At 38.5% G+C, this 20,452-nt stretch overlaps 1 protein-coding gene across 3 annotated transcripts in view; it reads left to right on the top strand.

Moving 5' to 3' along the window:
• LOC131033669 (protein S-acyltransferase 10) overlaps nucleotides 1-19,548 on the top strand; it is a 79,785-nt gene extending 60,237 nt beyond the window's left edge. For all 3 annotated transcript variants that reach the window (XM_057964936.2, XM_057964937.2, XM_057964935.2), the window contains 4 exons: nucleotides 15,684-15,770; nucleotides 16,021-16,104; nucleotides 18,325-18,390; nucleotides 18,513-19,548. In XM_057964936.2, the coding sequence (XP_057820919.1) occupies nucleotides 15,684-15,770; nucleotides 16,021-16,104; nucleotides 18,325-18,390; nucleotides 18,513-18,687 (412 nt within the window). In that variant the 3' untranslated portion in view covers nucleotides 18,688-19,548. The remainder of the gene's footprint in view (nucleotides 1-15,683; nucleotides 15,771-16,020; nucleotides 16,105-18,324; nucleotides 18,391-18,512) is intronic.
• Nucleotides 19,549-20,452: the final 904 nt, after the last annotated feature.

The raw sequence follows: 20,452 nt of genomic DNA, 5'->3' as shown, positions 1-20,452 counted from the left end.
CTATATCTCCCCTATTTGAAGGCATTTTGGGGGATTCTTGATAGTTTTCTTGCAGGTTGAAGCTTTTGGCGATCTTCTTGAGTGATATTGACAGGTTTTTCACAACACCACCATTGTTGCATTCTCTCGAACAACTCACAACATTATCTCCACAAGTCTTGGAAGGGGAGTTCACGTACTTTCCTTGATTTGTTTGCATATTCATAATCCTTTGCTCCAATCTATCTATTATTCCAATTGTGTTTCCTTCATCTTTATCATTTTATTTCACCTTTGCTATTATCTGGGTTGTCCGTGCAGGTGGAAACACCAAAACGGGGGTCTAACTGACGCAGACTCCAAAACACAATCCCCAACATTTTCTTTCTAGTATTTCACATTCTGTATTGTTAAGCTTAGTTGTGTCATTTTCTGCATTTTGTTTAGTAATATAATTGCATCTGTCTTTTTTGTACGACTTCTGTACTTCGTCTGTACAGGACGACAACACGTTGCGCAGGTGTCCCAGTTCCATGTGCTCATCCTTAGGACAAAGGCTTAGCAGAGTCGTTCAGGAACTCTGTTCGTTGGTCATTTATCTCATTCTGTACTTAGTTTTGCATTTTCATCCCCTGGCTCACCCTTAGCACCAGTTTGAGTGAGGTAGAGCAAAGGTAGGTTTGTTCCTTGAGGTCCATCACCTTGAGGGTAACAAAGCCCATCATCTACACACGTATTGTTAGATTCCTTCTCATTGACTAAAATGCAATCATTGATTTATCTTTACCCTCTGTTGCCGAGAATAATCATTATGTCATGTTGTTGTATTATGTTATGTTGTCATTCGTAATTATGAGTTACGACGGTCTGTTAGTCGTCCCGAAGGGCAGTTGGTCGCACCCCTTCGAGTCTTATATATTGCATACCTTCCCTTCGTAGTGGCATCATCATAGTCGTATCTGGGTGTAATGTTATAAGCACTTGATGTACATGGATTGTTGAATTAATACAAAAACTAGTTCTTTAATATATTTCAATTATGTGTTGTGCATTCACTTTCTACGTTTAATCGTTTACCACATGGTCAATGAACGGTGTTATTGACCAGGACGAATGGGTAACACAATTTCCAGCAACCTTAAGGGGAGTGGCCATCGACTAGTACTCCGATACGGATAAGGCCAAAGTCGGCACATGGCCCAACCCGAAGGAGTTCGAGATAGAGTTTCGTCTCCTTAGAGACAACAATGAAATAGTAGCCGAAATCTATGGCACAAAGCAGAACATGAACGAGACGGTCCGAGCCTATAGTCGGCGACTCAAGGAACTGTTGGGGAAAATGGAGTCAACTAGCGGATGGTTTGAAAAAGAGATGGTTCGTGGAGGGACTGAAACGCTCCCTCCGGAAGAAGATGAAAATTGTTCCACAAACCTCGTACGAAGATGCATATAATAGAGCGATGGATCTCGAGAGCGAGACCAAGACATCCACGAAGAAAAAGAAGAAGGATAGCTCGTCCGAGGATGATAACTCTTTCGAGGGAAGCAGCAGCAGTGGCGAGTTCGGCAAAAAGGTGCAAGCCCTGCAGAAGGACATGCTGAGGATGATGAAAGAGTTGGAGGTTATGAAGGGAGGTCCGAGCAAGACCGACGAAGGGGAGTTTGGGTGCACGGAATGTAAGACGGACGACCACACGAAAGGCTCCTGCCCAAAGAAGGCCTATTGTGATATATGCCAGTTGATGGGGCATCCCACCAGGGAATGCCCCTACAACATGAAAACATGAAACCAACAAGTATTGCTTATGCAGGAACAACCAACTACATTGGGCGGTATCAGCAACTCCCAGGCGAACAACAATGCAACATCGGAAGGCTACCGAGATAACTGGTGGGGAGGACGAAACAATAATAACAACAATAACAATACAAGGAGCCGGATCCAATACAACTCCAAAGGCCGACCGATGATACAATGCAGAGCGTGTAGTTAGTGGGGGCTCTTCGCCCAAGACTGCCCGAAGGGAGAGGCCACACAATATTTGTGCAAATGGTGCGGACCGGAAGACCACGAAGACGCCACCTGCTCGAAGTCCAGCGTCAACTTGCTCAATATCGAGGAAACCAAAGAAGAGGAAGTGTTGGCCGTAACCCGCGCCCAAGTCAGACAAGCAACGTGCCTAGACCCAGAGACGGAGAAGTGAAGGGTAAGGAAAGCACGAGAAGAAATTGAGAAAGAGATATGAGAGGGGGCGAAGGCAAAGGGTACAGTGGGTACTTCCAGTCGACTGGAGGCGGAGGAGGCTATACTAAATCAAATTTTAAAACTGGAGGTGCCTGTGAAGGTACACGACCTCCTCCCAACATTTTTGAATAATCTCTCCCAACCACGCACCAATACCAACCACCGCATTGATGTTCCTGGGGGGTCTGCAATAGACCCCAGGCTGCTAGAAGTTAACACTGGAAGGAATCTGACCATTGTGGAGATGGGTATCCTTGGCACCATTCTAATCGATACCATCGTTGATGGTGGATCAGGAGTGAATGTTCTTCCAGAAGAAACCAGGCGGAAGCTGGGGAAGTCGACGCTATGGCCATCTACATTCAATTTGCTCTGAGCAGATCAGCATGGAATCAAACCCATCGGGACACTGATGGGCCAACAAGTTACCATCGGGACGCAACCCTTCATACTGGACTTCGTGGTAATCCCACTAAAGAAAAAAGGGTATGATGCGATCTTAGGTAGAGGGTGGCTGGTGGCAGCCAAGGCCACCCACAACTAGAAGAAGAACACTCTGTCTATGGAGAATGGAGGAAGGAAGTTTATCATAGACCTTGGGACGCAATTGGTTAGTGAGGAACTGGCATCATCTTCGGAATTGGAGGGTGAAGGAGAAGGCGACCTGGGGGACGAAGGACGGGGCTGCAGGGAGCCCAACGACGAAGGGATTCTCAAACTAGGAGAGTGCTCTGAGGATGAGACAGGATCATTGAACGGGCTCTTCCACTAGTAGATGGAGGATTACGAAATGTTCCAGAGCTACAGGCTCGAAGTAGAGGAACTAGAGCAAGTAACAGAGGAGGTGTACCTACCGGAATACAGAGAATATTGGAAGGGAGACGCCCCAAACCTCGGTGACGTAGAAAATCCCAAAATCATTCGTGTCGGCAACGATTGGAACCTTGTGTGGAAGGTTGCAGCCTTCAAAATCTTTATTCTTCTTCTACTTCTTCTTATGTACTAGAAGGAGACCATGGTTCCTGTAGAATTTATGGTTCCAGGTCTTTAGATGGCCATTGAAAATAGACTTGCCATCAATGGGTCCAAATTGAAACCCTACCACGAGAAGCGCGTAGGGGACCCGAGAGGCTGGAAGGACACTTGAGAGTCCAGAGGGGGACTCGAGAGGATGGAAGGGGACTCGAGAGGCACGGGACCAAAGCGGGAGACTCTCGGGCGAGGCAAACCGAGAAGGATGAAGGGCGATCCTAGAGACACGGGACCCGAGCCGAAGACTCTCTGGACAATTAGATTAGGAAATTAAAAAAAAGAAGAAAAAATCAGTGGCCACGGTGGAATCGCTGTGCAGTGAAACCACCGTCGGGGGCCACCATACGGTGGAACCATCACGGGAGACCACCGTGCGGTGGGACCCTGTACGGTGCACCACCGTTGACGGAGGTCGTCGGCCTAGGGCGGAACTTGGCATGTATTCATCCATCGTACTACCTTCCCAGCCACTGTACGGGAGACCAATCACTGTACGACACCAAGCTTCGGGTGACCCCAATCGCTGTATGGCTCAGCCACTGTACGGGTTCACTCCACCGTATGACAAACCATTCTGTTGTACGACAGATAACCTCTGTACGGGCTCATGACATTACAGTCCGTAGGCATGAAGGAGCGCGGCGGCGATGGTTTAAAAGAGGGTAAAAGGAAAAATACCACGACGTGACAGGGATAAACGGTGGTGATGGCACGTGAAAAAAAAAACGATGACCAGATTTAAAATCATTCAATGGAGTCTGGAGCCAGGACACTGAAAAATTTAGAGTGGAGAAGAAGGTTTTTGGCATCTTAAAATATCACAAAAAATGATGTGCGCCATGGACTTCTGTGTGGCGCTGCCCCCTGACCCCGCTGGGGCACTACCCCCAGACCCCCAATTTATTTTTGAGCTACAATTCACTTTTTGAGTTGGGCGAAGGCATCAGAGAAGTCACGGTAAGTGTTGGGGCTGTTCCGTACTGAGAGAAAGAAGCCTGAAGCTAAGCATTGGCGGGGAAGCCATAAGCTGTAGAATGCGAAGTCATACGAAACCAGGGAGTTATTTAGTTCAGTTATCAGCTTTTGGGGAGTGTGATGGAGGATTTGAGGCGTCTCCTAGCGTTTGTGCCAGAAGGTTGTGGCCACTTCCAGGCATGAATGGTACGCTTTGAGGAACTCGGAGTATGTCTCGACTGGACGTGAGGTTGCCTTGGTGTATGCACAGAGGGCTCAAGAGGAGCTAACCACCAGGTTGGAGGCAGTAGTAGCGTGAGACTTAGTTCAACGTACCCAGGAGTTGGATGTCGAGAGGGCAGCGCGGGTGGCTATCAAGGACAAATTGGCTAGGGAGACAGTATCATTTGAGTAGCAGTTGGTGGAGGTTGAGACTGAAAAGCATGTTTTGCAGACAAGTTTGGTTTAGGCACAGAAGGACTGTGATGTCAAGGAAGCACTAGTGGTGAAATCCGCACTTGAGCATTGACTAGTAGCAGAAAAGGGTTTTCAAGTGAAGATGCAGCAGGTGTATGAGTTCCGGGCTCGACTAGCGTTAGCAGTTCTTGCAGTTCTATACCTTGATTTTGTTTAATGTATGAGCATCATCTCTATTTTGTATTAAGTTGTCCGGAGACGACTTCTTTTCTTGGGGGGGATGATGTTGTCGGGAATAATCATTATGTCATGTTGTCGTCGGTAATTATGAGTTACGGCAGTCAGTTAGTTGTCCCGAAGGGCAGTTGGACGCGACGGTTGGTCGCACACCTTCAGGTATTATATATTGCATACCTTCCCTTCGTAGTGGCATCATCATAGTCGTATCTGGGTGTAATGTTATAAGCACTTGATGTACATGGACAGTTGAATTAATACAGAAACTGGTTCTTTAATATATTTCAATTATGTGTTGTGCATTCACTTTCTGCGTTTTATCGTTTACCCGTATGTGGCAAACACCCTTTAGGTTGGCAGGATCATGCTTGTAATGTCCCTTAATAAAATGACCTTAAAATATCCTAGCTATGGTGTTTCAGATCTTAGTGTAGGGGTTAAGAGAAAGTACCTCAACCTCTGCTGTAGTCAAACCTGCAAAATAGAGTCAGAAAATACTACAAACTACACTAGGGAATGATTATATAAGCAGCAGTGGAGAATATAATCATGTAGGTTGTCTTGTCCAACAGTTCCCCCTACTCAATATTATCATATAGGGTGTTTTATAGCAGTTCTCCCTACCCAATATGATCATGTAAGGTGCCTTATAGCAGTTCACCCTACCCAATATGATCATATAGGGTGCCTTAGTAACTGTTCTCCCCAGTCAAGCCACTTTATGAGGGTGCCTTAATAATGGTTCTCCCTCAATTCTAAAGAGGGTGCCTCATTAACCATTCTCCCTCTGTCTGAGAGGGTGCCTTAATAGCGGTTCTCCCTCTAGAGATAATGTACAGTCGTATCATAGATCAGATTCATAAACATGAATATATTGCCAATCAAATAGGCAGAATGTTATTAGCATCAGACAAATATGTAAGATATTAATACTGTGAATATACAGATACTATCATGTGAGAATAACCATATAATGCATCTACAGTTTACTATATATAATTCCTGGAAATCCATACCAGTTCGGATATCTGACTGAGTATATTCATAGCAGCCATTGGTCTTGTTGGAAAGATTGTCATTGATGTCAAGGCAGTTAGTTATGTTAAGATTTCATCATCGATATCAAAGGAAGACTAAAGAGAGTTTTATCATTAATAATTGAGAATATTGAAGATATTCTTATGGGCAAGAAAAGGTTTCAGTATAAAGAGTCCATTCAAGAAAGCAATTCAAACCAATATCAAAGGAGATATTTAAAGACATTGATTATCATCATAAAAATAGATATGAAGGCAAATAAGTATTAAGGTATGCAATATGAGAAGCGACTCTATTGAAGAAAATATGATGGGAGAATGGTTGATAAGCAGCAATAAGTATCAAAGAGAATGGCAACATATATCAAGTGTTAACGTCATCAATTGATGTTAGTTAACATTACATATATATCAATTAATATAGTGATTCCTTGATGGTGATTCAGTAAGCACAAATAGATAATGTTTGTTTATTAAGTCATTAAACAAAGACAACGCTAGTCAAAGAGCATTCCACAAAAATATAATTATCAAAGAAGTGATCTCTCATAAAGACAGTGATTGGTAGATTAAAGACACTGGTGAAATAAGATATGGAGAGCAGCGACTTGTTTATCATGTCTTTTGATGGTTGACATGGTGGAATGAAAATGACAGCGCTACAATCCTTTACAAGCAAGACATAAATTAAGGAGACTGGCGAACTAATACACAAGTGTTATTACTTAATGCTCTAAAAGTAAACGGACCAAGTTTAATGGAGCAATGATTAATATCAATTATAAAGATAATGCAAATCGATTGAGTTTGATGACTTCATATTAGGCAACAGTAAAGATTGGTTATATGATTAGAGGAAAGTAATTCGATTAAGGATGATAAAATATACAATTTGTTGGATACTATTCGATTCATCCAAGAAGGTTCGAGTAATGCCTAGCAAATATTATACAGCATGGCAAGGTGTATACACAGCAAACAGAGTGATTAGAAATGATTGAAGGTGCAGTTTGTATTGAAATAGAGAGCATGTCACAAAATAATATGAAGGAGAGGTAAATGTTAATATAGTAATTAGAAGAGTAAACAAAGACATATACCCATAACCAATGAGCATCGATTCTCATATTTATAATTCACGTGTAACCTATCAAAGGCAGCCCGATGACAAAAATCTACTGTGGAATGAAATGTCCGGTTGCAGATATCACGATTAGGATTGAAGCTTTATAACAGCGATCATCTTTATCGATGATTTTATAAAGAAAGTTGAGATTTGTTATGAAGGAAAACAACTTCATATTGTGCTATGCGGAGCCTCTATAATTTCCAGCTCACCCTCAAACATTTGATTGAATAAACAAAGAGAATATGATACTAAACACACAGCATGGAGACCACATGTAGATGAAATTACAGATGCTACAAAGGATTCATCATATCTGGTCAGCAACCATATTCTACAAGACATGCGGACAGGTGTTAAGAAATCAATGTGTTGTTAGTCGATTACATTTGAGTCAGCAACAATGATTAAAAAGACAAACTTATGGTGTTGCAATTAAAGATAGTGTTTATTAATTCTAAGACAAAAGATAAATTATTATGGAAGGGTGTGGTTTGTAAAGAATGAAAAGAAACAATTAAAGAAAACAATAAGTCATGTCTCAAGTGAACCGACATAGTTATGATGATATAAGGAGAACTTGAATAGTGTGTTGAGTATGTGTTGTGGTAGTGTGTGTGGGGGAAATATAGAATATCTACACTTACGTGTAGTGTTGTGAATATGTGTGGTGTACGTGTAGAGTGAATGAGAAGATCTTTATTGGAATATCATTCAACTTTTAAAGAAGAGGAGAGCATGCCTATAACAGCAGGTACATGAATATCATTCCAGATGCAGATTTGAAAGAGAATATTATGAATGGAACAATAAAATAAATAGAACATAGTTATAGAGAACAATCAAAGAGTTCAAGAGTGCAGTTTAGGAAGGAAGTTAGCACAGAACTTATTGCAGAAAATTTATGTGAAAGTATTCCCACATTTATGGTCGGTTTTGTGAAAGAAAACTTTGCATGAATTAAGATCAGATGTATAAGCAAGGATATATGGCAGAACTATAAGAAGGATATATGAGAAGTTCACAGCAAATTTTGAAGACTTTATAGCAGATTTGAGGAAGACTGTATAGCAGATTTAAAGGAGAAAGAGAAGAATAAAGAAGGAAATTAGATGTCCATCATCCGTTGTTAAAGCAACATTGTCAAGGTGGAAATTCAGATTTATGTGAAGTGGGTTGGTGCTCACAGATTCTGAATTGGGGGTTGGTGCTCACAAATATCAAAAGTGGGAGTTGGTGCTCACAAAATCAGATTTGGGAGTTGGTGCTTCCAGTGGGTTGGTGCTCACAAACAGTGTTAGGGGTTGGTGCCTACAAACATTGTAAAAGAAGAATTGTATAAAAGCATTGATTTACTGTGGTTTTCTCCCGTAAGGGTTTCCTCGTATATTTTTCATGTTCTACTTGTGTTCATATTAGTTAAATCACATATGAAAGTTGATATGCAACGAATATGTTAATGAGATAAGCTTTTATACTGATTCACCCCCACTCTCAGTATAACCGTGTGCTCTTCAGGTCTTTCGTCTTATTACTTCTTTTGTTTCCTTGATTATGTCTCCCTTCCAAGGTTGTTCGATGCCCCTTTCTTGCCTTAGATTTCCCTCCATATGTACTAACATGATTTTATGAAGAGAGACGCCCCTTTAGACAGTGTCTGCCCTCTCAGCAAAGGCGTGACTCTTCATTTTGGAATCTCGTCATAACCAAACACTATCCTCCTTAATGACAAGTTACAAGCCTCTTGACTTGAATGTTGTTCTTCCTTTTACTCGATGATGTCTGTAGACGTTCGATCCTATATATGCTCTTCTCCAATAACTCCTCTAACTAGAATATGAGGGGGGATATGACAGTATGAACATTATCAGATTTCATATTAAGCGCATTCCTATGCATACTGCCAAGAACAAAGATGTTACTGCCTGTAACTTAACAACAGTTCTGATCTGGACTGGTTGATGGATAATGTCACTGGATGCTTTGATTCCTTTCCTTTATATCTCTCAATGTGAGGGAGAGGTCACACCTCTTCATCATGTATGCCCTATGGCAAAAGATGCACCCTTTGAAAGAGTGCAGCTCTTCATTATTTCTGCCCTTTGAAAGGGACACAACCTTTCACGATCAGATCTGCACTTCTTATTTAATTCAGATTTGCAGTAATGATTCCCAAATTATCCCCCTCTCAACTGAGGTTCTCCTCTCCCTTTTATATCTCTTGATTGAGGGAGTCACAACTTTTCATTCCATGTCTTTTGACCATTCATTAACTTAATTAGAATTCAATTATATTTTATTATATATATATATATATATTAATTTAACTGTTAGTTTTAATCTTTTGTATTTTAATTTTATTATTATTATATATTATTAAATCCTATTTCAAAGTGACATTACATATTGTTGATATGCTTTTTATGCACTATGCAACACAAAATCAAATACTAAGTATTCTATCCTCCCTTGAACAAAGACCTCTCGGATGCTAAAGTATGTGAACAAATGAGATGACTCCAAGGTTCCGATAGTCAGGTCTTGACATTATACTTGGATAGACTCACTGATTGTGATGTGATTTGCTAGAATCACAAGGGGGACTTACGTTGAACCTGATTGTTTGAATGTTGTTGGAATGTGGAAGTTTACTTTAGTTTAAAACAAAAGACAAAAGAGATAGGGTTTAGGAAGCTAATCTAATCCTAGAATGTAAGAGACTATGAATGACTTAGTGAAATTCAACTAGACTTTACTTTGTCATGCAAAGCAACAACTCCAAAAAGTTTAGTGTGATCTTCTAAGGAGAGCAAAATGGTGTTCAAATTACTACCAATGACGTAGACACCATCAATGCAATGCATATCAATGAGAGAGTAGTAATCGAAGTTGAGCTAATGAAGAGAGTTCAGTTGACCATGCAAAATGCTTCACAATCAGCGAAATAGTAGTAGTATGAACATAAGAATTTCACCATTAATCATCCATAATAGCTTTCATCCATCTAACCAACATAAAAAAAATGAAAAGTAGAGATCTTGCAAAATAGTGAATCAACACATGAAGTTCACCATATCTTCAATGAAATTAACATGATTTTTGCAAGAAAGTCTTGATAACAATCTCCCTCTTCTCCTACTCTACTTTAGCTGCTATCTAACTATTGACTACTATTGAACTATTTTCTATTATTGAACTATCAACCTTTACAAATAAGACAGTGGAGCCTTATATAGTGCTACCAATACAATTGTGTGGCCAGGATCAAATCTACATCAATGGCCAAGATTGAAGGATGGAAACCCTAATTAGGGTTTGTTACACCCATTACATAGCATTTAATGCTTGACCAATGATAAAATTACATTTTTAAGACACATATCCATCCTTGAATGATTGACCAATAAATGATGAGTAGGTACATCGAACTTCGTGCCCACATGTGGTATCTATCTGCCTCGTTGGATGAGTTAGGTGCATTGAATCTGGATGCCTTGACTTAGAATGATGTGATTGGGTAGGTGATGACTAGACGCTACCTCAGCCACTTGATCCTTGTAACTCATCACAAGTGTGTGATTGTAATTCTTCTTGATCATTTGACTTTTCATCTTCTTGTTTGGGAATTCCGCCTTAGTGCTGCATTTGATGTAGACCTTGGGAATTCCACCTTAGATCTTACTCCTTGTGTGATATTGTGAAATCTTTTCCTTCAAGCAGCTTCCTTGTATCCTTCTACCATTGGTAAGGCCTTCTATGTATGTCATATCACATGTTGTAGTTGGAATGCACTAGTGTATCTTTGTGCTGATCACGTTCTTTGCATTTGCTGCCATCCTTATGTTGATCTTGAAGTTTTCTTGTTACTTTGCAGTTGTGATGATCTTCACCATGTTGCACTCCTTTATGTGGCTGCATCTTGATTGTGAAGTTTGACCTGCTCCTTTCACCAATTGATGACCTTGATACCAGCTTTATCCGTTGATGAGTTCCTTAATGGTGTTAGCAATTCGCACCTTCATCTTTCTCTTCAGTCATATCTGCAAACAAAGATGGCATCAAACATATATGATGTAGACAAATTTTTACGGATCTCTTAATTTGATATGTATTCTAAGCATAGTTCCAAAACTCGCCGCGAGTTGTGCGGGTTATCCGAGTCGCCGAGCCGAGCAGAGCAGACCTCGCCAAGTTTTTATGACTCGGCCGGAGTCAAATAATATGGTTTTTCTTTTATATATATATAATTGTAAAAGTATATAATTTCAAGATTTTGCCGAGTCATTGCCGAGTTGTAGCCGAGTCACGAGTCGAGTTGGCCTTGCCGAGTGCTTTAATCTTCTGATTTTACTTCTTTTGATCTGATTTCCATCAATTTGAGTCTGATTTTAATGCTTGAAGGTCACATTTCTGAGTTACAAGTCCGAGTTTCTTGTGTTTGAAGTCTGATTCTTGTCTAGATACATGCATGGTCATGGATTTTAGGGGCAAGTGGAAATGCCCTACAGCAAGTCGAGGTATTGACCCTCCACTGGAAGTATCACTGCTTGGTCAGACTTTTAGGGTGTCACCGATAGTGACCATAAGCTTTCATGGATTTTAGGGGGTACTGGAAGTAACATAAGGTGGTCGTGGATTTTAGGGTCCACTGATAGTAACATCTTCCTCCCTAATTCTATGCATTCCTTCATCGTCTTGATCACTTACTTTGCTTAAACATTGAAACCCTTCATCTCTTAGCAGCACCAACATTATATCTTTATGTCCTTCGGTGGGGTTTGGAGCGCTAACTGGAAGTGGCAAAGGTTAATAGCTAAAGACACTACCAGACGACTAAACTAAGACAACCAACCTAGAAAGCAAAAAAAAAGTGGGGTCCCCTTTTGCAATGGGACATGTGAAAACCTCACAACAAGTATCACCAACAACAACAATTCTGATAGCATGACAACACTACAAAACTCATAATAATCCTCCATCTCAAACACCCAATAAATAAAAGCAATACATACAACAATCAAATCGTAATTAGAAAACCATGAGCTAAAATTACCAAAAATGTGGTGCCCAAATCGCAAGATGATTCCATAGGCTAAAAATAAATTCCAAGATGATTCCATGGGGCGCCAAGGCCATAAGCCCTTTCTTCCCACTGCTGTTGCTGCTAGCAATGGGGCAAACTCTACAAGCAATGATAAAATGTCGGAGCATTCTGCCCAAGAACTTAATAATTTTGCATCAAAAGATTCATCTAGCTTAATAGAAAGCCTGCGTGGTTATGGCAGCAATCAAGATGTATTGATGATGGGCATAGAATTGAGCAACATAAAACAAAATGGATGCGACTATGACACGATGGAGAATGAGTTTACTTTCTCAAGCAAAGATAGGGAATGGAGCGAATTGTATACATCTGCATGGGGATCTGCAGCCCTAACCTAGATATTGCAGAGTTGTGATATTTTGTAAATATAATTGAGGCTCATCAGTTTATTTATGTAAATTATGCCATTGGTACTCCACGGTCTCTTTTTTTTTGTTTGTCAATTGGTACAACCATGCAAGCCTGAAAGACGTAACAAAATACAAGTTGTATTGTACAAGTCGTACATTACCAATAAGGTCTAAACATATCATGGTCATCTACATCTACATTTTATTTAAAATTTGCATTCTGCATCTCATTATTATTAAAAAGTGGTAAGTAATTGTTCTATTTTTATGGGTCAATATTTACCTTTGATATTGTTCCACTTGGCACCTAGCATATGTTGGCTTTATGATAATTGTAATGTATTCATCACTTATTGTCATTGATGAAATTCTCTCACACACATATATGATTACATTGACTACCGGTATAACTTCAATTGGTTTTTACTACCAACCGGTATGTTCAAGGTCTATCTCTAACCGGTACTTTGTGTCAACCGGTATGTGCCTAAGAGATAACCTGCGGTAACACTAAGTTGTCATCAAAGTGAAGATGAATTTGAAGGTGAAGATCAAGTGGAAGATTCCTGGACAACGATTCACTAGTTTTATTCCAACCGGTATTGACTGCTCTAACCGGTATCTGATTCTATGATGCGTTACCAACACCGTTTGTTTGGCGGTCATTTTTGTGATGAGTTATGTTTAAATGTCTAGATACACTGCACCTAGGAAATTGTGTTCCTATGGCCGACATAAGGTTTGAATGCCTATTTAGAGACATCTTAGTGAAGCATTTTAGAAAGAGATGAGAAAGAGAGAACATATATAGTAGAGGTGATCTATGCGAATACTTTTGCTAAAGAGTGATAAGTGTTTAGATGGAGAGCAGTGTTGAATGTACTTAGAATGATTTGATCAAGCAAGTTTGTGCTACTCAGAACAGATCAAATCTTTCTTGTTGTTTTCTAATCATTACAACATAACTAAATCCCCTAACCGGGTAAGCTCTAACAAGCTTCATTGTACAAATCCTCTAACAAGGTGATCCATTAGTTTGGATTCTAAAATCCTCCAGCAAGGTCACTCTTAACAGGGTATAAGCTTCTAATCAAGCTTGGGATCTGTAACAAGATTCGCTCCTAGCAGAGCTCTTTGTAAGACCTTAACCGGTCAATTTTCTATTACTGCAGATAGTTAACTTGTGAGTTCCATCTCACCGTGGTTTTTACCTATTTGGGTTTTCCACATATAAACACTTGTGTTATGGTGGATGTTCTACTTTATGTGGATGCTGTTATTTCATTTTGGATAGCATGTATTTTGTTTAACTTTTTGGTTAAGTTCGTCTACCGGTTAGTGTTTAAAGTAGTGTTTGTTTTGGTGTCACTGATTCACCCCCCCCCCCCCCCTCTCAGTGCTTTTCAAGTCTATCAGCATATGGTTGACAGTGTTGGTATCTTCTTTGCTCTTACAATGAGTTCGACAAATGGAATAATTTTAAGGTGTCTCAACTTTGCATCCTAATGTTAAGAACAAAAAATTGCAATTTTTGGGCTATTTCAAAGCACTAAAGGTTGATTTTGGCCATGAAAAATGTTGAATAAAGCCTTAAGTGGAGCAAACTGGATTACAACATGAATCTCTTCAAGATTTTCAATTTTTAGAAAAGGGCTCAATCAGCTTCTTAAATCAAAAGTTGGGCCTCCCACAAAAAAAATTAAGAGCATCTATACTACATAAGAGAGTTGTAAGAGGGAATTACACCTGTTGACCAACCTATGATGCAATGTTATGATATATTATAAGACATCTTTGAATGAAGATAATAGACTCTGTTGAACACAATTTGTCATTGATGTCAAAGTATTGGACAGAAGTTGTGATTGATGAAGGAGGAGAGTGTTGCAGCTTTTCTGCCTACTTCTGATGTATCCGGATAGATGGAGAAGCAAAGGTTCATAGGAGAAACACCATCACCCAAAGAGGGCAAGAGGGCACAATATTAATCTACAGACTTGAGTATATCCATAGCACTAGTGTAGCGGGATAATTAGATGAAGCCTTCATGGGAGAGGATGCAGTAGGGATTTGTACAGTTCTTATTCCATGATCCCTCGAAAAAGTGCCCAAAATCCTACATGTAGAGCGATTTTATGAAGCGGAAAGAGTGACAGAAGTCATAGTGCCCTAGTTCTCACTTATCTGTAATATATAAATTTTTTAGATTAAATAGTTAGGATTTGGGTTTGGGGCCTACACTCTTTACACTCGTCCATTAGGGACCAACATTTCCAACCACAAGACTTACAATTCCAAAGAAAGCACTATTGGCCAATCAATTGCAAGGACACCATTCTAATTATGGGATTACAACCACAACACATTCTTTGACACTGGGATACTATTGTGGGGGATTGAACCTAGATCACCATTGAAAGAATACAATGGCTTAATCATTTGTGCACTGCCCCTTTGACGTATTACTATTATTAGTATATTCTTATTTTTTGATTAAATAGTGGATTGTCTACAAGGGGCCCCAGCCATAAAAGAAAAACTTATATATAGAGAAGACAACATAAATTAACATAATGGCTGAAAACAAAAATCTATCTTAAAACCAAAACCCTCAGACCCCAAAAGCTGGCAATTAAAAAACAACACTATTCTTAAAAAAAAGCACCTCACCCACCCACTCTGCCATATCAACCAAGTCCTTCCCACTTAGAACACCACCTTGAGTGGAACTAAAGCAAGAAGCCACAAGCCTTGGAAACTTCAGTCCATGAAAGATCTCTGCTCAATGTTTGGTCCACATTGAATCACTTGGTTCTATAGAAAGCATTGTGAACATACTAGAAGCTTCAAGGCACCCCTGATTATGGGTGAATGAATGTATTAATAATATTAACAATATTCTTAATAATAATATGTATGTATGCACTACATATGTTTTCAGAATTCAGCTCTTAAATTCTTATGAAGTTTTATGTTTTATATATAATATATATGTAATTCTGCACCTATGAACCTCCCTAATGCATTTTTTTTTGAACCTGGTAGCTAGGGTGGCACTGCAATGCAATTACACATTTTGTTGTCTAAGACTATAAGGAAACCACTCATTATAATGAGTTTTTTTTTTTTTTTTAATTCTGATAAGTTGTTTCAAATTGTCATGGTTTTGCACTTTGGGCGTAATCGCAATTTCACTTTGCAGGTGGTATCTTTTTGAGGACTCAATGCTGTGTATATGGACCGCTGCCATGTACATTATGTCAATATGTAGAGATGTGTCAAAAGAATGGTATTGATATTCTCCAGTTTTAGCTGTTTTATCTATATCTGACAAATGTCTTAACAGACTAGTGATGCTAGAAGTCAATGGTAGTATGAACAGTGCTATCATAACAAAGCTTCACATAATTTTGAAATTGGTTGCATCTAGCGTTTTTTTTTTCACAATTAAAATTTTTAAAAGGAACTACATTTGGTACATGTCACAAACAGCAATCACATAATCTCTGACTAGCTTTTCTTATGGTTGTTTTGGTCAGGTGGCGTGGTGGGTTAGAGATAATACTTCTGATTGCATTGCTGTTCTGCCTAATTATTCTTCTTATGCTTTTACTTTTTCACACGTGAGTGGCCAATATTTTTATTACATTTGTTAAGTACACATTTCTTTGTTACCAAGGAAATATGGGAATCATTTTTCACCAAATTGTTGTGTCAAACTTATTATAGCAAATCAAGGCAATTATTGCTTTACATATAAGATGATGTAAATAAATGATACCCTTTTAGCAACAATGTTTTACTTTCAGATGAAAAGAGAAATCAAATAGTTGGAAAAAATGACATAAGTTTTAATCAAAGAAAGACCAGGGTGAATGATCCCCAGTAAAACATCTCTTTACTCTTCATCCATTCACTTTGATGAATTAGGATTTTATGCATTTCCCTGAACCCTTGGTCTACCATAGGTGCATGTTTTTTTTGCTATGTTGAATTAAAATACAATACATTGAATCTTCTCAGAAACTTAATGTCACAGTTACATCATAAGTTTGGAGTGGAAGAAAAACAGAAGTGCCATACTAACAATACAAAATTAACAATATTGCTTTCTTCAGCAATCAGATTGTTATCCATACTGCCAATTTCTGCAAAAAAAATTGCCATGGCATCAGAGGACTTAGCCTGGAGCTATATCCTCTAGTAGTAGCTTGGGCCAGTTTCTGTTTTTCTTGAATTTCCCTTTTGATTATGGGTCTTGTACAAGACAAAATTTGGTTAATGGTATATATTTCTTGAGCAGTTAGATTGTCACCTATATTGATAATTTCAACAAAAATAAGTCATATAACAAGACTCGGTCTGGGAGGGCATATCCACAAGCAGTACCTTGGGCTAGCTGCTACTTTTTTGAATGTGTCATACCAATGATAGTTTTGGCATACATGCATCTCTCATCTCCAATTTGACTATATGCAGAATTTGATCCTCAGTAGCTTTATGCTTACATGGCAATGGCATAACAAGCTGAAAGCATAAATGGGTTTAAAGTAGGAAAAGCACATCAAATTAAAAAATGGTAAACCCTACCCTAAACCACCACCATTTTGAAAACCTGGGAAAACCAGCAGTTTTTTCAACTGATTTTTGGTTGTTAGACCCTGGTGTGACTGCTTTTTTGACTGAACCAAGCTTGCTGGTTCTGACAGGGGTGAGAAACTTGCTGGATGTTGGGTGCCAGCTTTTAACCATGGGCTTTTCCCAGTTTTTGCTTCTTGAGGAACACCTTTGTTGTCTATTATTCTTTATATGGTCTGGAAATATCAACCTCTCATCCTTATAAACCCCAAATGTTCTACCAGTGTATATATCTACCAATCATCTTTTCAAAGTCAAGCATATCAAAAGTTGGAGCAATCTTACTTTGAAACAAGAAAACCCCTGATCATTTCAAGGTTTACTCAAATTTTACTATGAATAACATTTATACCAAATTTCATGAGGAGAATTCCAACAGTTAGTTTGTGCCAAAGAAAGGCCATCTAAGATAATCTTGTTTAGAAATAAGGGCTAAGATCAATAATGGAGCCTTATGTTGGCTAAAATCCTTCAGCCTCAAGTTTTTAAGATCTTATTCTAGGGAACATAAGGATATCATGTAGAATAAACAAGATCCCTAATTGGCAATCCAAGAAGGCATTTCCTAGTTAGGAATTCAAACAGCCAGCGCCGGCTCCTTTTTCAGATGAAGTTTCTTATTCTATTTTTTGTATGTCAATAAGTAAAGCAGAGCATAATTTTCTCTGCTTTTTTCTGTTTCTCTATCTGATGATTGTATTCAGTTTTATTGCTTTAATATGTTTTGAAATTGGTTACAGAAATTCTCATGTGGGTTTCTTCACTATTAAAATTTGTAGAAGAAACTATGATTCATTTGATGCAAACCATGATGCAAATGAAAATGCAATTCCTTTCAAAACTTTTGGTTTGTTTATAGTTTATACTATAGGACTGTTGCATATGGGCCTGCCTTGGGCTGATTCTTATTCTCTGCTTTTCTTTTGTGAGAGTCGGCATGAGATTTGCTTTTGTCTAGGCTCAAATTTCCTTTTCTTTTGCTAGAGTTTTGATCACATGCTGATAATGTTTAACTCAGGTCTGATTTGTATTATACCTATATTTCATGAGAAACATTTGTTAGCCATGAAATTCTTGCTTTGCTTACATTGTTTTATCAGGGGAGTATGCAAATCTTTTTTTTCTTTATAATTGTGTTTGTATGCATGAGAAATTATTATAAAACATAGAAATTTTAATTTTTTACTTTTTGTTTCTTGCCACAGGTATTTGATACTCACAAACCAAACAACATATGAACTTATTAGAAAGCGTCGAATCCATTATCTCAGGTATTCATGCCTTTTTTAAACTTGTATATATGCATGGAAGGCTTCCTCTGCTTGCATTCCCAAGGATGAGTAAAATGAATAATAGCAAGAGCTACTGACATTTCAATTTACTTGTCTTTCAGGTCCATACCAGATAGAGTCCACCCCTTTAGTAAGGGTATATTGAGAAATGTTTATAATTTTTGTTGCTCTTGGGATGATTTTTATACAATTGATTCAATGCCTACAAGAGAGGAGTTGGAAGAAAAAGCAAGGCCCTACTCATGTTGGGATATATTGTCTTGTCGCTGTTGCTAAGATGGGAATGTTGAAAATACATCCCAGTTTCGCCAGACTAGTTGTCTTCAATGGTTCATATCTGTTGCAAGTTTTTCCAAATACCCCCAAGTAGCATCTACTGTCCCCTGCAGGAAAATATAGGGCTCATATATCAAGCAAGCTATGAATATATCATTGATTTCCTTGGAGGAAAGGAAATGAATGGTGGGAACTGGGGGTGGTTTTTTAATCTGTATTTTTTCCAAAGATCAATGCTGCAAAGAATCTATTTTCAATAATCAGGCTTTGACCTAGGGCTCGTTGTGACATATACATTTAGTTTGGATTCTTTCCATGTAAGATGTAGATTGGATTTTTGGTAGAGAGTGTGCAACAGTTGTGTAACGGACAAGATTTCAACATTGTATTGAAATCCAGCAAGCAGAATTGATTTTGTACGGGGAGGAGTTCCTTTTTGACTAAATTTCTTTACACGGTATCAAGTCCATGGGTGCATTTGCTAATCCGTAATAAGCAAAGTGAGTACCTTGCAGAAGACCCTGGTTTGGTCTTTTGGTTAGGGATTCATATCTACAAGAATAAGTTATTTTGTTCTTTTCTGTTTCTATAAACTTTTTCATTTAATGAACTGCTTATATGAGCTACTCGGTACATGTTTTTGCACCTCTAATCACCACTTGGCTGACCTTTAATTGTTGTTGTCAGCATGCTTTCCTTGGTTGCTTGTATATTTTTCTTTTAAAGTTGTCAGCTTGAGGGAGGCAACAATAAGTGAACAAAATTGAGTGATCTACATGCCTGACATTGGGCAGTTTTTTGCCAACATGGCTGACAGTGCAAATGTCTCACTTGGTTGACATAGAACAATTTTTGTCATTATGCTTTTCTCCTTTATTTGTTCATTTTTCTGCTGCAGAGGTGATACAATAAATCAATAAATTTTAAATGTCCATTGGCTAACATTGAACAATTGTCAGCAAATTTTGCTTTTTTATTTGATTTTTCTGCTGAAAGCTTTCCACTAGAGGGGAGGCTACAATAAATAAGTATTACCTTTAATTAATAAAGTTTCCATTGATCTTCATTTACAGTTATCTGGTATGTATTGTTATGTTTCGTTTACATTGCAATAGGATATGTTATTATTTGATAGTAAATATTCGGTGTCGTTTATAATTAAGTTGGGTTAAATTCATAAATAATCAATATCAGGCAATAATTATTGATAACTAAGACTAATAAAATTAATGCTTGTAATACCAAAGGCAAGAGAAGAACAAAGTGGTCCAGTTGGGGGCAGATCGTACTGGTGGATCATTAAGTCTTTATAAGTTGAAATCGTAATCAAGAGCCAAGGCGTTAGAATATTCAACAAGCTGCGGACAACCATACGGAGAAAGATTGAAGACATTTCCCGCTATCAAAAGAAGCGTGCATGGATCTTGTAGTCCAGTCAGATACAAGGAAGAGACTCTAGATAAGGAAAGTCTTTATTGTGAGATGGAGTTCGAAGACGATTTCATATACAAATATAGGGAAGCATACGAGTATGAATGCATAATAAGGTTTTTTTGGGTTAATTAATGTGCACGAAGGCTTTACAACTAATCTACATTACATTATTTAGACAAAGATTACATGAAATGAAATGTTTGGGAACTTTGTTTTATGATTTGACTTACTATTGCACATGAAAATTAAACAAAATCTGGTCTTAAATAGATTTTGTTTTCAACTTAAATTATGTTAAATGAAAAAATATGTAGATGGATTGTAAAATGTG

Source organism: Cryptomeria japonica, chromosome 5, assembly GCF_030272615.1.
Source record: "Cryptomeria japonica chromosome 5, Sugi_1.0, whole genome shotgun sequence".
Classification (NCBI taxonomy): Eukaryota; Viridiplantae; Streptophyta; class Pinopsida; order Cupressales; family Cupressaceae; genus Cryptomeria; species Cryptomeria japonica.
Note: the sequence above shows the minus strand (reverse complement) of the source record. Positions and strands in the feature narration are given on the sequence as shown.